Raw genomic sequence first — 15811 nt, forward strand, 5'->3', positions numbered from 1 at the left:
TTTTCTGGTGGCGGATGATGATCGGGTATACACCGTGGGACTCCTCATCGCCACCGTGATCTGCCTATTCCTCCTCCATTTCTAGATATGCACGACATTTACTTGATCGGCACCACTCCGTAGAAATCTTTATCATCGAAATCCATCAAATTCTCCTTGAAAAAATAGATTACAATAAATGATTTTTCTTTTTTTGAACTCAGGCTCATTTATTTTAGGGCTTTTGAAAAAAATCTATTATAAAATAACATAAATTATCTCAATATAAATTTATTATTCGTGAGTTTTTTTATCTTATCTATCACAAAAAAATATTTTTGGGACAAATATAATTTTTTTTTATTCACGAGCTTCTTATAAGTTTATTTATAATTTTTTTAATATTAAACCTCTTGATAATTTTTTCCCAATAAAAATTTATTTTCCTAAGCCAAGTATAAACAAAAAAACCTTTTTTATTCCCTAAATTTATAATATAGTAACGTAATTTAGCCCAATATAAAACATATTCCCTTGCTAATAAGTGTTGTTATGATATTGATGAAGATGATTTATTTTCATGAGTAGATCTCTTGTGAGACCGTCTCACACAAGTTTTGGTGTCAATGTATATCTCTATTTTATTTAATACCAGATATTGAAGAAAAACTCTCTATTATCATAAACTAACCAACACCCTAAAATATCTCAATTTTATCTAGATCCTAAAGATGTGTGATTTATATCTCAAGCATAATCACACAAACTTTTCAGTAATACAGTAAACTTTTCAGTGCAAGTGCTCCCCTATAATACTACATAATTAGTGGTACAATGATTAGTTCATGTATATATACAAATCTTGTGGGGAGGAGGGCAAGACTAGTCATGAAGCAAACCGTTACCCAGAGTTCTACATATAATAGAAAGGTCCGTGTGCTTGGCTTGCTAACGCGATTCAGCGTTTAAGATAACAGAGGTGCTTCAATGTTTTCTACTCCATCTTCTAAATTATTGCCTGATGGGGTATCTAGTTTCAATGTCCAAGCGAAGTACAACGAAATAACCTGAATGAAATATTACGTAGGATTTGTTTCAAGACTTCCCCGAGTAGTAACCACAAAGGCTGTTTTTTAAAAGTTAATAAGAGTTTAGTTACCATGCTTGACGATGCAGACATTATACTGAAACCTTTGCAGTTGAAAGGTGCATCTTTTGATAGAAACCATGCTGCAGCAAGACAAAACAAGGGTTAAAAAGTTGCTAATAATGGGTTCTTGTAGGAAATGGAGCTGCTGACTTACTGGTCAGGGGGCTCATTACAACTGGTGAAATCAAGCTTGCGATGGATTGCACACCAGCTATGAATCCTTGCGCTTTTCCCTGATTCAAGATGGCGAAGTAGAAGAAAATTAGCGGTTTTGGTTCAAAGAAGTTTAACGACAGAGGACGAAACATGCGATACTTTGTTGTTCGTGGTAGGAGTTTATAATTGTTCACAAGATTATCTCTCTCTCTCTTCCACCAAGTTAGCAATTTTCTTAGGACAACCGTGGATATGAAGGAAATATTAGCGTAGTTCACTGCACAAAGTAGGACAACAGTAGATATGCATGAATTATTAATGTAGTTCACTGCATAAAATGTGACTAATGAGAACCCTACGAGGAGCATGACAAAAAAGGTCAAACCCGATTACCCGACCAATCATTATGTTTCCTTTGTTCTCTATTTTCAGAATCTAACACGGATTCGAAAAATAATATTGCAAAATACTTCCATGAATCCTCACAAATGATTTAAGATATCTGATGACATAAGAATATCAACAGAAGCCCCCCCCACTTGCAAGAACATGGGATTTTTGGTCATGCAAGGTATGCCTTTTGTACATGAAATGAAACTCGTGACTCTCATAGGAATTTCAAAGAAGCCCCGACACTCGCAACAACACAGGATTTCTGTTTCATGCAAGCTATGATTTTCGTACATGAATTGAGACCAGTGTGAGCATCACTTTTGTGTTTCAGCATTAACCATGCCTGATTCACTAGATAGATATCAGGCATGGCTAATGCTGAAACACAAAATCATCTAGCAAAGGAATTTGAAAGATTAGGGAAAATTAAGCAATCACGTTCCAATGTTTGAGTTCCAATATTTTTCAGGGGAACGAATAATATCTTTGTCTGTACATCTCATATGACCTCAGTTTCATGCTGTTGATTCCCGTAAGAACTACACGGTAAAAAAATACGAGTTGCTTTCTTTGTTCTTAACATAAAGTATTTGCGGTAGAGTGTAGACTAACCTGATCTACCGAGTTTGATGCCCTGGATATCAAAGCATAAGTCTGTAAAATACACAAATAATGATTAAAATTGGCAATAAACCGAGTAGGAGGACAAAAAGATACAACGAAATTCTTAGCATAAATTTGCACAAATAATGGTGGAATAAAGTTTATGCAATGGGTAAGTGCTCACAGAAGGTTTCACAAGGACGTAAATAACTCCAAAGGCGGCACTCAAATATGGCACCTACAGTCAGCAAGAGACGGGTCAAAAAATAAAAATAAACATAAAATAACAACGCGCACATATTTATGAGATGATAGATGAATCTCAAATTTCTTAAACCCCGTGAATTAGTTCTACTGATATACATGCTATCAGCAACACACCCAACGAAAGATGCTCAAATTTCGTGAGTAATTTTTGGTAACACATTTTTGTCCGACCTTCCCCCTGGTACGGATAATATCCTATAGTTCCACCCCCTTAAGAAGTATAAATGAGGCAACACCTCCAAAGTAAAGTACATAAACATATGGTCAGATTCAGCGAGAACCTGCTCAAATTTATGATATGGTTTCCATATTTAGATATCTATTTTTGAGTACCTTTGAAGTATGAAGTGGACATTTCCGTGCAACAAAGAAAAATTGAAGATATTGGAGAATGTTGCACGCAAACTTGAGTATCACCTGATCGCATTTGCAATTTACATGCCCTAGTATACAAGTATGATGGATATGCTAAGATTTTTTGTGTGGTGCACAGGAGTCAATTTTAGTGACACTTTCAAGTGACATTCCCATGAAAAAAAGGGAAAAAATGAGCATGATTTCCAATATTTTGATGGTATGCATACCCAAGATGCCCATGCCAAGCCATAAAGCAGTCCCTGCACAAACAACTCATTTTGTGAAAAACTAATGACCATTACTGAATATTTTTCAAGCAACAGTGTGATGAATTGTATTCATCAAAGCAACTTACGTATGCCACTGATGCCAGCACGCCTACACTGAGTATCATTTTCTCTCCAACCAACGGATTGACCAGAGGAAGAACCAACATCTTGCGACATGCAATGTAAGGGAAACCAGTAAGATGAGAAAAAATAAAATTTAATATAGTGACATGGTAGCTGGGATAGACCGAAGATTTTAGTCGGGGGTGATATTAAGCATTTTAATTTCGATTTGGGCCAGTGATGCAACTTGCACATAGGAAATGACTTGAGCATTTTTAACTTTTTCATGCACACCACTACTGGGTAAAGTGCATACACGCACCGCACCTTATATTATCTCAAACAGGCAAAAATCGCCTATGAAAAATTGATGACCTAAAATCTCCTAATATTTTGAATTGATAGCTGAAACCACTGTCAGCAATTTTTTGTTGTACTCGTGATTTCCATCAGCTTATACATGAAATTGCTCAAAAACTAGAGTTCTCATAGTCTAAAATCTCATTCAAAATTGTTCATTATATATATTTATAAAATAAAATGAGGTTTTTAGCTTGCTGATTTTACAGATAGGATTTTAGCCTCATTCAATTTAGAATATGGTTTTAGCTTGCTGATCTTAGTGTCTTATTTGCTCCACCGTGTAGCATGCTTACTTACATGCCTGCGGTGGATAGTCCAGGGTGACAAAGGTAAAATTGTTTTGATCCAGCAAATATCAGACTCCATGATTTTGGAATAATAGAACAAAATGAATGGCACCTGAGAAAAAATTGAGCCAACTCCCACCAACATCAAGATTTCTGAGAGCCGATTTTTGTCGAAACCAAAAGCTGACTTCAAATAATACTGCAAGCCGCAAGGTTGAAGGAATTTACTGTCATTCTATGAAATTAATAACCGTTTTTCTCATGCAACAGTTGCCGAGTCCGATGAACAATTTTGGAAGATACAGAGAAAAAGATTTTCAGAACTAAGAAAGTGTGTCAGGTGAAAAGTACACCCCCTGATGAACTCAGTGCATGTAACAGAGGTCTGAAATAGCATATGCAGTTAATTAATTTGCAAAAAAAATATTTCATACTTTTTGAAACATTACCTGACAAGAACAAAATTGCAATAAAAATGTACACAAATCCGCTAAAATAAGAATTTCCCGTAAATAACTTAATCATACTGTATCACTATCAACCTCTTCTCAAAGAGTTAGAGGCATACCAATAAGACACTGCTGATGCCGGACATTCCCAATTCATAGAAGAAGGAAACAAGCGAAATGTGCTTAAGAGTTGAGCTGAAGAAAAAATTAAAGCATTATAGCAAGTATATAAGGATAACAAATCTTTTATTTTAATTTCTCATGATGTTAAACTCTGTACCGCTTTAAAACAAAAAGTAAACAGCTCCACATGCTAGAGCCCAATAAAAATCGAGTACTTACAATAGAACTTGAAACATTATAAAGTTCACCTGCTGATAACTACATTTGCAGCATTCCTCATTGAATGATACCGTTCCTTGAAAACTCTAAGAATCTTATTTAAGCGAGGGGTATGTTGGTCTGGTTTTTTTATTGGTCGCACTGTTTCTGTCAGAAACAGTATCATGTAAATAGGAACAAAGATCAATAGAGCTATGGATACCTGGAATTAGAAGTTTGATCACATTAATAAGAACACAATAGCACAAGGAGAAAAAAAATTAAGGTTCCAACACGAGCATGCCTCGAAAATGTAATCTTCAGGTAAAAACCTTGCAAGGATGTTACCAATGACATGTGAAAAAGAAAATAGACCAGTGATCCAACTAAAAGCTGCAGCCCTTTGTCCTTCATTCACAACATCTGCCTGAAGGTAGAAAAAAACATAAACTTTCATTCTAGTGGGTCCAAGTCATGTCCACTGAAAAGAACTTACCGCATATGCAACAGCAATGCAAAAAATACTTCCCTGGCTTATGATATAAGAAACTGTCCGGATAGCATAATAAGTATATACAGATTCTTTTGATTGGTTGATGGCAAGTAAAGCTGCAAAATGCAATATAATTAAACAAAAGCACTACAACGAGAATATATGTTAATAGAGTGATGTGGCGATGTTATGGTGCTTGATATAGTATAATCATGAAACCACAAGTCATTGGGACCTATATACTTTACCTATATATATATATATAGCTTTGGTTTTTCATATTTACACATGTAGAAATTAGCACGTAATGAAATTTAAGATGTGTGGATAAACTTACTGAAAGGAGCAACAGTTGTAGATAAAGTGAGAAGAAGCATTGGTTTACGGCCATACTCATCCGCCAGCTGACCTAGGAGTGGAAGAACTATAGTCTTGAATATTCCAACAACCTACAAAAGATTTAAGAGTAAAATCAGTGGCGGTGAACATTGGTAGAGTTCTTAATTAATTGAACTCAAAAGCAATGTGTTGTACTTGGCTGGTTGAGAAGGAATATGTAGCTGGGTTTTGATTTGTTTGTCACTGGAATGTTTGATTCTTAATATCGTTTACCAGCCCTCAACAGAAACTTATACTCCAGCAAAAATAGAAAAATCATATTATTTCATTTTTTATATAGACATGAATCCGATTCGCCATTCCAAGTTCCAACCAAGCAGATGCATTAAATATAAAGGCGCCAATGGCCAATGAGCGAGGGGTATGAGCGTATGAGGAGCCAACCTGAGTCAAGCGTTCTGGCGGGCCACTCAACTGTAGCTCAAAAAATTATATTATGCATTATATAAGCTTGAGCCTAAACTTTTTGTCAAAACTCACTCTAACTCATACTCATTTACAGCTCTCTCTAGCACCACCAAAACTGTCTAAACACATCAACCCCTCTCGATTATCAACAGTTGATCTGGGGAAAAAAAGCAACTCAAACCCAATCAAGAAATTATTCCAACTAATGATCAAACCAAAATTTGTCATTCTTCATAAAATTATCTCGACAATCACTACCCAACCAATCAAATTCTGACTCATTGTCTGCGCGAAATAAAAGAAGAAAATTGGAAAGAAGTAAATACTACTCACAGTTTGCTGGAATCCATTGATATAAATGGCCTGCGGACAAGTTTTCCGGTCCGGGCAAAGGGCGTCAGTGGTAACATCAACAAGCACAGACACAGTCATCTCTTCTGCAACCCAATGAACACATAGCGGCAACAGAAGGTGAATCAATGGCCGAAGCTCTCTCATTCTCATCCACCAGAATCCCACCATTGATATTCTCCAGAGAAAAAGCTTTCTTCTTTACCATAAAATGTAAGTATTTTATTCATATCCTCTTTGTCAGTCGTTAAAGTATACATTAACTAATATTTTTTCACACTTCTTGTTTAATATAATATATGAATTATATTGACAAAAAATTGCATTTATATAAAGTGTTTTTGAAATAAATCGCCAATTTTTGTATGTTACAACTTAAATATTTCAAACTCGTACCTAGATTTTTAAAATTTTAATTATTGGATTATTACATATGATGTCAATTTTCAATAAAATGTGATAACTCAAAGTTGAGATTACATAGATAAAACTGTATGACACATCGACATAAGATTGAATCTCTCGTCTGTGTAAGAGCTCACTATACGCTACTTTGCATACGATGGAATATTATTTTGAGTAGGTCTTTTGTGAGATGATCTTACGAATTTTTATGTATGAGATGAGTCAACTCTATCGATATTCACAATAAAAATTAATATTTTTCCATGAATGACCTAAATAAAATATTCATCTCACAAAATACGATCCGCGAGACTGTCTCACACAAATTTTTGTACATTATTTTTTGATCGAAATTTATTGTCACATATTAGAGATCTTTTAGATTAATCAACAGCTTGTACGTTTATTTGGATAGCGTACAACACCTTGAAGCACGCGCATTCCAAATTTCAGGCTCCTCCAGCGCGCCACCTGTTCTTCGCATCTACGATGCCGGTGGCGCTCCAAAGCCTAACCATCCGTCCTCCAGTCGCCGGAACTTCGACTTGCCGGCACCGGAGTCTTATTCCTCCGGTTTCGCATTCCGAAATTCCCCGCCGCGAGTCGAGTACCACACCTCTTACTTGGAAGCGCCGTTCATTCACGAGAACACCGAGTATTGGAGCTGCAGTAAAATGCCGTCAGGTTTTTCGGCTCTTCAGCTGTTGCAATTTCGTCGAATTAGATTCAGTGTGGCATACAAACTTGAACCGTGGTAAATTATCTCTGTGGAATGAATTGTCGGTGTGAAATTTCAGGGAGACGGCGATGGAGAATACCGAATGCCGCGAGTATCGAGTTCGACTCGGGGAAAATCGCTGGCGAAGTTCGTGACCGATAATTTTCTACCGTTAGGTATGCTGGAAGTGGTGAATCAGCAACTGCCTTCCTCCTCGCTGTGCTCTTGCATTAAATTTAACGAGTTTCATCCGTAAAAGAAGTTGTAATCTTGCCGCAAAATTCACTTTTTGTATTTATTTTATTTTTGCATGAAAATCTGATATGTCACTAATGTTGCATGCAGCACTTGTCTCTGGAGTAGTGTTAGGGTTTGCAAATCCGACCCTTGGTTGTCTTGCTGATAGGTACTATTTATCAAAAGTTAGCACTTCTGGAATATTTCTTATTTCAGGTAAGGCTATGCCATGATATGAATGCTATTTTATAATTTATTGCCATAATTTGGTTGGCTTAGGTGTTTTTATTGTTTCTGTTATATAGGATTAACACTGGACAATGTTGAAATCAGAGATGCTGTTGAAGCATGGCAAGTTGGAATCTTTGGGCTGGTATGACCTTAAATTCTTGTTCACATATTTCTTTTCCTTTTCAAAGTTTTCTTGTTTCGGCCACAACCATGTGTACTAGAAACCACCTCTTTATTAATTTTCCAGGAAAGTTGGCGATGACATTATAATTTTCAAAATCCCTTTCTCGTGCATCTATAAATAGTGTTATGCAGTCGAAAATCCTTGAACTTTTTATGGCCTCAAAGTCTGTGTTCTTCTAGACCTGCACTTTCGGAAATGCTACTTCTTATGTGAATTTCATTATGATATAAAATGTTTCATGTGGCTATCTAGCAGAAACTCGATGAGAGACTAACTTTGCACCCTTTACAGGTTTCCATTTTATATCTCAGTCCACTATTTTCAAAGATCATCCTGCAGCTCAAGGTCCAACCTCAGGAATTTGTCACAGGTTTGAAAAATAGACTTGCTTTGATGTTGCGAAGTGTCTTTTGGATCAAAGTGAGAAATTCCTAAGGATGATTAGACCTTGCTTGAAAGGTTTCTCTTCTTGGAAGTTCAAGAAGTTTGGGGAGGTTACATGCCATGTCATAGAAGATGGATGAGAGTAATTTATAACAAACTATTTTTCTGCTCTACATGATCCATAAAATTGTCAGTCTTTTAAAGTGTGAACCAAAGCTCAGGTTATGAGTTACTCTTGTTAGCTTCCAGATACAAATGAATTTATTCAATTAATTTTTCTTCCTATTTTAAATTTACGTTACTTCATAGTTTATTGTATTCGAAGCTCTATTTCTTTGTTGTTAAAAATAGAAGAAAAGAAATCAGATCTAATAAACATCTAGTGATCCATCTTCTCACTTGATGAACATTTTTGTCCATTATGCGGTAAACTCAAATGGTTGCATATTACCCTTTTTCCTGTGCTTTGGAGATATCCTTAATTAGAAGCTTTCTATGTGACGAACTTATAATTATTGCATCATCACGTTTTCTTAATGCAAGCGGAATCTGTCTAACCCTGATTCCTCTTTGTCAAATAGCATTTGTACATATTTTGAGATTGGATCTGTTATGACAGTCGAGCTTTAGTTGCAACCTCTTTCCAACTGTTTTATGTTTTTTTTTTGTGTTTTATACGTTTTGATGTAGATCACGTTACACCTTTTTCATTAATGATGGATTCTGTATTTTTTTTAAATGGTTGTGAATTTTCCAGACATCACTTCTTTTGTGTTTTAAGTTGGATTTTAGCTGTGTGAAGAGCATGAATGGATGGGAAATACAAAATCATCTCCAGTGATATCGGCTAAAAAGATCAGAAGATAAACATAAAGAAAAAAATAAATGGAAATGAAAAAAATAATGTTGACCTTGATTTTCCTTTTTGAGTTAAATGATGTTTTTTTGTCAATATTATTAAGAAGAGAAGTTGAGTTGCTAGGGATTGTCATCCCTTTCCACCTTTTTTATGACCTACGGGGGGTTATTGCTTCTTCAGGAATTGCCATGTTTACCTGTATGCCCACAACATTATCTAGTGGAGTGGCACTGACTCGGGTAAAATGATGCCATGAATTTCCAAAACAATTCTCAAAAGTTTCTCAGACCTGAAGGAAATTTGCTGTTGGTTTAACTGCTGGTTTGATTTGGTGAAACACAGCTAGCTGGAGGGAACTCTGCCCTTGCCCTTGCGATGACTCTGATATCCAATTTATTAGGAATCTTCATTGTAAGTCATCTCTAAATAATTAAAATTAGTTGTTTTTCACCCATAAAGTCATAATTACTTATATTCTATGAGAAATGATTTTCAGTGTTGTGTGTCAGATTCCTTTTTCCATCTCGAAATTCATAGCTTCTGGAATAGGAGTATCAGTTCCCTCAGGGCAGTTGTTGAGAAGCCTGGTTCTTACAATTTTCCTTCCTCTCGTATTGGGAAAGGTAAAACTCTACTTTCTTTACGCATGCTAGGAATTTGTTAATGTCTCTTATTTGTTGAAATTATATCAATATTTTACATTGTTATTGTTCTCCTATTTAATAGACAGGAGATCATTTTATTTAACAGTTGGCGAAAACCACGAATGTAGGACACAATGGGCATGCATTATCTCTACTGGTCGTATAACTCAAATACGCATCTTTAATGTTTAAAGATTCATCGATCAGGTCTCACCTCAATGTTCTTGTAGGAAAGAAGAGTATGCATAAAATAATTATATTCATATGAAGTTTGCTAATCATAGTCCACATATTCTCAAAGACGTTGCAGAACAATTTATTTGACACTTTCTGACCATATGCTCTTATTTGGGCAAGAAATGTTTCTGCACATGAGAGTAATTAAAACTCATTAATTTATTAATGTAAACACGTTGATGTCATTTGTTTGAGATGAGGTTATCATGCATATGTTCGCACAAACAAAGGAAGATATTAAAGCTCAGACCAACTGACAAGTTATCAATAAATATAATTACTGAGTCTATATTCTGAAATTATAAAAAACAAAGGCATACGGGGCTTGATCCCCAATGTTATTCCCGACAGAGCTGGGGAGGCTTATGTACTGTTTGTCCTTTTAGTCCATTAAAACTTCCAGTAGACTTCCTTTTTTTTCTCCAAGACCAAAACTTGTGGCCACGGTATATGTAAGGTATATATCTATTACTAACATCAATAAAGGTAGTTTTCGTTTCATACTCTCACAAATTCTTCTGAATCTAATTTGGTCGAAGTATGGACAGTTTTGATAGAGTGATGTAGTTGCCAAAATTAATACTCATAAACACCATCATGCAAATACTAATTTAAAATCAAATATAAACCTCGATTAAGGGTATTAATTTTTCTCCCCGAAAAACCTTGCTAAAAAAGCCAGCTGAGATGAATCATGAAAATTTTCAAATTTATGGCTTGAGTTCTGATCTTTTCTTCTTCAAAGTCATGCTTATCTCTTCCATTCTTCAAGGAATCAAGAGGGATAGTTTATGTCAGGGAGAGAGACTAGACCGTGTCTTGGTGATGATTGGAGCTGAATTAATCAAATTTTACTATGACCGAGAGTCGCAACTGTAGGGCAGTGTAAACTGGTACACCATTAGCAATTTGGTAATTGCCAAATACAAAGTACAGTGAGAGGAAGAGGAAATGGAAGAAATTATGTGCTGCTTCTAGAGATTTTTTCCCTGCTTCTAGAGAGTGGAGAGTGTTCAAGGACTAGTTAAAAGTGGCTAGTGAACAAGAGTGTTAGTAGATATTTTCCCATGGTTCCTTAACATTCTTCCTTCTTATTTCTTTTCTTTTTATTTCTTGTATGTTAAAAACCATGAACCAATTGAGTTGAGGTTTCTGTCAACCACATCTGAAGTTGACATTCTGAGTAAAGGACACGTACACAATTGCCTTTTTTTTTGCATTTTCAGTCAGCTTGATCACACCACATAAAATGTGTTTTTGCACGTAAGGACTATCGTATGAAAATGATGCATTTTTAAAAATTTGTTTTGGAATCCGCTTATCCATCTCTCTCTTAATCAACAGATTGCTCGAGAATTCTCCAAAGGTAAGATACCACTACCTGTCTTCAGTTTATCTTATGATCGAAGGACCCATTCTCTTTATTTTCTTACTATATTTTATCTATGTTGGTTCCTTTAAAACACATATTTGTGCCATTACTCTGGTCTATTTATGTAAGGTTTGCTCAATTTGATGTTTTAAGTTATAGGGTGAGTGCAGAAATTTTCAGCTTGATCGCAAGCAAGACATTTCTTAACAATAATGCTAAATACCCTATATTAACAGCTGTAAAATTATTATTGACTGTAATCGATTACAATGAATTGATTTCGAACTAGCATATCTGCTAAGCTGTTCATAAACATTGCCTTATTATAAACTCTCAGATGTGTACAGCTTCCATGAACTAATCAAATTGGATTTGATGAATTGGTTGGTATTTCCTCCTGTGTTCTTTTTCTGAAGAACGGCTTTGATTTCTGTGCAGTTGACCAATCAAATAGAAAAATATTTGAATGTAGCCTTTTATGCAATGCAATCTGAAAAATGTTGCTCTCTGGCCTGTCAGTACTCCTGAAAACCTGAACTGTAAACTAAATGTTCATCGAGTCTTTCGTAATCATTTCTTCGAACTTATTGATACTTGATAACTTGCTTTTATGACTTTCAATGCATTCAAGAGGATGCAAGTTAGTCTGTTGCTTTTGACGGTTGTTACATTTCTGATGTACTTGTTATGGGATTACAAATTTGTTGCAGGATTGGCAGATTTTGCTGACAGAAATCGCCAGATTTTGGCAAGTATTAGTGCAATCCTCCTGGGCTTGGTAAGATTCAACGTCTGCTCAATCAGTATCTATTGTTTTTTGTGTGATCATTTTTTAGTAAAAGAATTATCAAATTATCTTCTTGCTAACATATATAGGACTGGCCCCATTATTTCTTATTATCGTTTTAGAATGTGGGGTCGTTCAAGATTTGTAACCACCTTTATGAGATGTGGGAATGATGCTTCATAAGGCTCAATTAAGTTATTTTATGGTGCTGCTTTGTGATAAAGGGACTTGGAGTTGGGGAAGTTGAGGTGTTGGTCCTGTCAAGGGGCCCACATCTGAAAATGTTCTGAGAAGGAGGAGCACGATTGTCACTCCTTTTCCCACCTTTCTCTGGCTGACCTAAAAATTAGTACACTGTTCGGATGCATGGCATATTGGCATTAACTTGGAGTTTATAATCCTGATTACATGCCTTCAGGCAGTCTTCTCTGTCATTAAATCAGAATCTTAATGGAGAAGAATACTAATTAATAACTCTCTTATAACTGAATTAAGATAATATATTTTCCAACACCCCACAAGCTTAAGCTTAGAATATTTTATGCTTCAAATAAGACTAGCAATAAATAAAGAATTTGAATGTTAATTTACGTGGAGTTAATAACTTTGTAATATATGGAATCATCCATTCGTACTCCTCGAGCAACAACCTTGTGTTATTGCTTCATATTAGAAATCAAGTCCCCCAAGAGGCAAGAACGTTAATATTCACTCGAAATATATTTTTTCCTGGCTTAAAGAATTGCGGAAAAGATATTATGTTCCAAGCTAATCAATTCATGCTAGTCAAGTTCCTAAGGAGGATCAATAGCTTACATTTTATCTAAATACTCACAATAGTTTTTATTATGGAAATATTAATTTTGTTGAAAAGGCTACTTCAGCAACTCAAAGTTGGAGGGGCGCTATAATGGGGATTGGGTAAAACCTTGTTTCTTTTTCTCCTTGGAAATTTTGAAGATGCGAAATCATGTAGGAGAAACTTCGGGAAGTACACAGTATTTATATATTCAAGATACTTCCATCAACTTTTATTGACATGTAAATGGTGAAGACACTAGCAATATTATAGGCAGATGCGTAAAACTATAAGAAACCATTAATTTCATTTTAACACTAGGATGGTCTTGATTAAGTCCAGTTGAATGAGAAATATATATTCCACACTTGAAATATATTATGTCAATAGATGTTGAGCTTGTATTTATGATAACCAACTGTAATTATAACGGTTTCATCTTACGTGGTGGATTTTCTTTAATGGTATGCTTGGTTGGATCGAAGTGGCTGATGGAGTTGTTGGTGAAGGTACACACATCTCTTTTTAGATTTTTTGAAGGAAAGACGGAGGAAGTGGGAAAGAGGGTAGGTAGGGAAACCATCTTCAGGTTTAATTGTCAACCTCCGATAAAATTGTGGAGTTGGAGGTGGTGATTGTCATTGACTGATAAACATGAAAGTGTCCCCTGTTGTTGTCTTGTTGTAACTGTACTTGTTTGTTGTATAATTTATCCAGTTTGTTCTGATAACCTTTTGTTTTTGTCTATGTCCTTTTATTCCCCGTTGGATCATTTTCTGTATTTTTAAAGGTTTGAATTGTTTTTGTTTTTATATTTGCAATTTTGACTTCAGTCATTTTTTTTTACTTGGTTGATTGGCTGTAGATTTTACTCAGCTATTCATTGGAATACTTTTCTGAACTTATACTTTCAAATTCTGATATATATATTTTTCCATGTTTGATCTTTGTTTTTGTGTAGGTTCCTTGGATGCAAGTCAGCAAGTCAAGATCATTGCTTTTAATGGTGAAGCCAGAAAATTTTCTTGTTGCTGTTGTGCTGGGAGTGTATGTTTCTTCTTCTGTTTTTATTTTTCCTCAAATCATATTAACATACTGGTCATTTGGTATAATTTTTCTTCAATTCAGACCTCTCACAAGTATTGTGCCAGAGCAATTCACATTTTGTGACCTTAGAATTCATTTTACTGGCCTCACTAAACCTTGAGCTAGCTGCATCAGCTAATAGAATTTACCAATGCATGCAGGTTTCTGCATGGAATTCTATTTATTTTCAACGCTTTGGCGGTACAAGTGTTTTCACTAATTTCTAATGGTAAATCAACTTTTGCGAAGAAAGAAAATGCCAGTGCTCTTCTCCTAGTCACGAGTCAGGTAACGTACTGCGTTGTAATTAAAATTTTGATTAGAAAGATATATATCGTCCTTGGCAGTTTAACAATCTACGGATAAAAGCAGACATATTCAAGTTTAATTAACAAATTGTCAATTTATAATTGATTTTAGTGTGCTTATGTTAACTAGAATGCTATGCGTTGTTATGTGCTGTGTATTGTAGAAAACATTGCCTGTGTTGGTAGCAGTTGTTGAGCAGCTAGGTGGTTCTCTTGGTGAATCTGGCTTGCTGATTCTTCCATGTGTTGCAGCTCATTTAAACCAGGTAAGCCATTTACTTACGCGTGGAACGTGTTTCTCCCACTCATGGATGCTTCATGAGCATAAATCGATTGTTGTTTTGTAGATCATCATTGATTCATTTTTAGTGGGTCTCTGGAAAGAAAAAGAGGACGCACTTGGCAATATCAAGGTTGCATAGACCTCTCGAACGTTTGATACAAATCGAATTTGTAATGATTTTAGATACAAATCGAATTTGTAAAGATTTTAGAAACAAACATGGCATTCATTGATGTCTGGACAATTGGTGGGTATATCAAAGCCAGTCTAAAAATTATGGGCTTGTTTGTTTTATTTAATGTTATTTTTAATTTCTGGTTTTATTTTTTCCCCCCTAGCTTCAGGGCTTATTGTACTTGCCTTGTGATATTATCTCCTGGTGAATTAAAGAATATTTGCTATATAACGTAGCTTCATTATTCTCCATTTGGATAGCTTGATATTTCAGGTTCTTACCAATGAGAGGATCAAGTCTTGAAATTCTCCAGAGGTCTCCCCATTAGGCACATAACCTATCAAATTAATTAATTTTATAAAAAGTTAAATTTTGCAGACTTGCTCCTTCAAAAAAAACAAAACAAAACAAAATTGCAGATTGGCCTATTAAGAAGATAAAGTTTGAATTTAAAAAAAATAAAATTCTACAAAATAGGAGATCAATAAATAAAAACTACTCTTTATAAATACCAAACTGTTGCTATAACAATTTATCTTCTTACCGCGGCTGCCCGGCATTATAGCAACTCGCCGGTAATTTCAATTCCGTGCTTGGCAAGTGGTGAAATAGCAACTGGAGAGTTGCTTATTTTTTTAACGAAAGCAATTACCATCTCATATCAGAAGGTAGCAAAATTTGCAATCCAACCCAAACTATTCGATCCTGAAACCAGACCCGACATCCATCCCAAACGGTTTCGAAACCTCCTAACTTACTTCTCATAAGCATTAAACATAGCAACAAGGCGTCGG

At 35.3% G+C, this 15811-nt stretch overlaps 2 protein-coding genes across 12 annotated transcripts; one reads left to right on the forward strand and one right to left on the reverse strand.

Annotated features, from left to right (window-relative positions):
• Window positions 1-660: 660 nt before the first annotated feature.
• Window positions 661-6560, reverse strand: LOC140820631 (uncharacterized). Of its 11 annotated transcripts, none has more exons than XR_012115554.1 (15): window positions 6291-6560; window positions 5488-5599; window positions 5154-5266; window positions 4962-5084; window positions 4708-4880; window positions 4456-4531; window positions 4000-4086; window positions 3261-3341; window positions 3133-3165; window positions 2466-2519; window positions 2291-2312; window positions 2175-2217; window positions 1284-1362; window positions 1139-1209; window positions 661-1046 (listed from the first exon to the last, which is right to left on the reverse strand). XR_012115554.1 is itself a non-coding variant. In XM_073180986.1 (15 exons), exons 3-15 carry the CDS (start codon window positions 5525-5527, stop codon window positions 945-947), a joined length of 1074 nt encoding a protein of 357 aa, XP_073037087.1. In that variant the 5' UTR covers window positions 5528-5599; window positions 5685-6114; window positions 6291-6428; the 3' UTR covers window positions 661-944. The 11 variants fall into 11 exon arrangements, 6 of the variants coding, with proteins under 6 accessions (XP_073037087.1, XP_073037047.1, XP_073037037.1 ...); XR_012115555.1 differs by having other exon boundaries at window positions 2187-2217; window positions 6291-6559; XM_073180986.1 differs by lacking the exon at window positions 2175-2217 and adding an exon at window positions 5685-6114 and having other exon boundaries at window positions 2291-2332; window positions 6291-6428.
• Window positions 6561-7095: 535 nt separating this feature from the next.
• On the forward strand, window positions 7096-15136 carry LOC140820725 (probable sodium/metabolite cotransporter BASS4, chloroplastic). The gene is made up of 14 exons (XM_073181046.1): window positions 7096-7397; window positions 7511-7607; window positions 7777-7884; window positions 7974-8041; window positions 8375-8453; window positions 9507-9565; window positions 9669-9737; window positions 9836-9949; window positions 11552-11573; window positions 12290-12357; window positions 14127-14212; window positions 14413-14539; window positions 14724-14825; window positions 14907-15136. Exons 1-14 carry the CDS (start codon window positions 7203-7205, stop codon window positions 14979-14981), a joined length of 1269 nt encoding a protein of 422 aa, XP_073037147.1. The 5' UTR covers window positions 7096-7202; the 3' UTR covers window positions 14982-15136.
• The last annotated feature ends 675 nt before the right edge of the window (window positions 15137-15811 follow it).

Source organism: Primulina eburnea, chromosome 2 (genome assembly GCF_022965805.1).
Source record: "Primulina eburnea isolate SZY01 chromosome 2, ASM2296580v1, whole genome shotgun sequence".
Taxonomy (NCBI): Eukaryota; Viridiplantae; Streptophyta; class Magnoliopsida; order Lamiales; family Gesneriaceae; genus Primulina; species Primulina eburnea.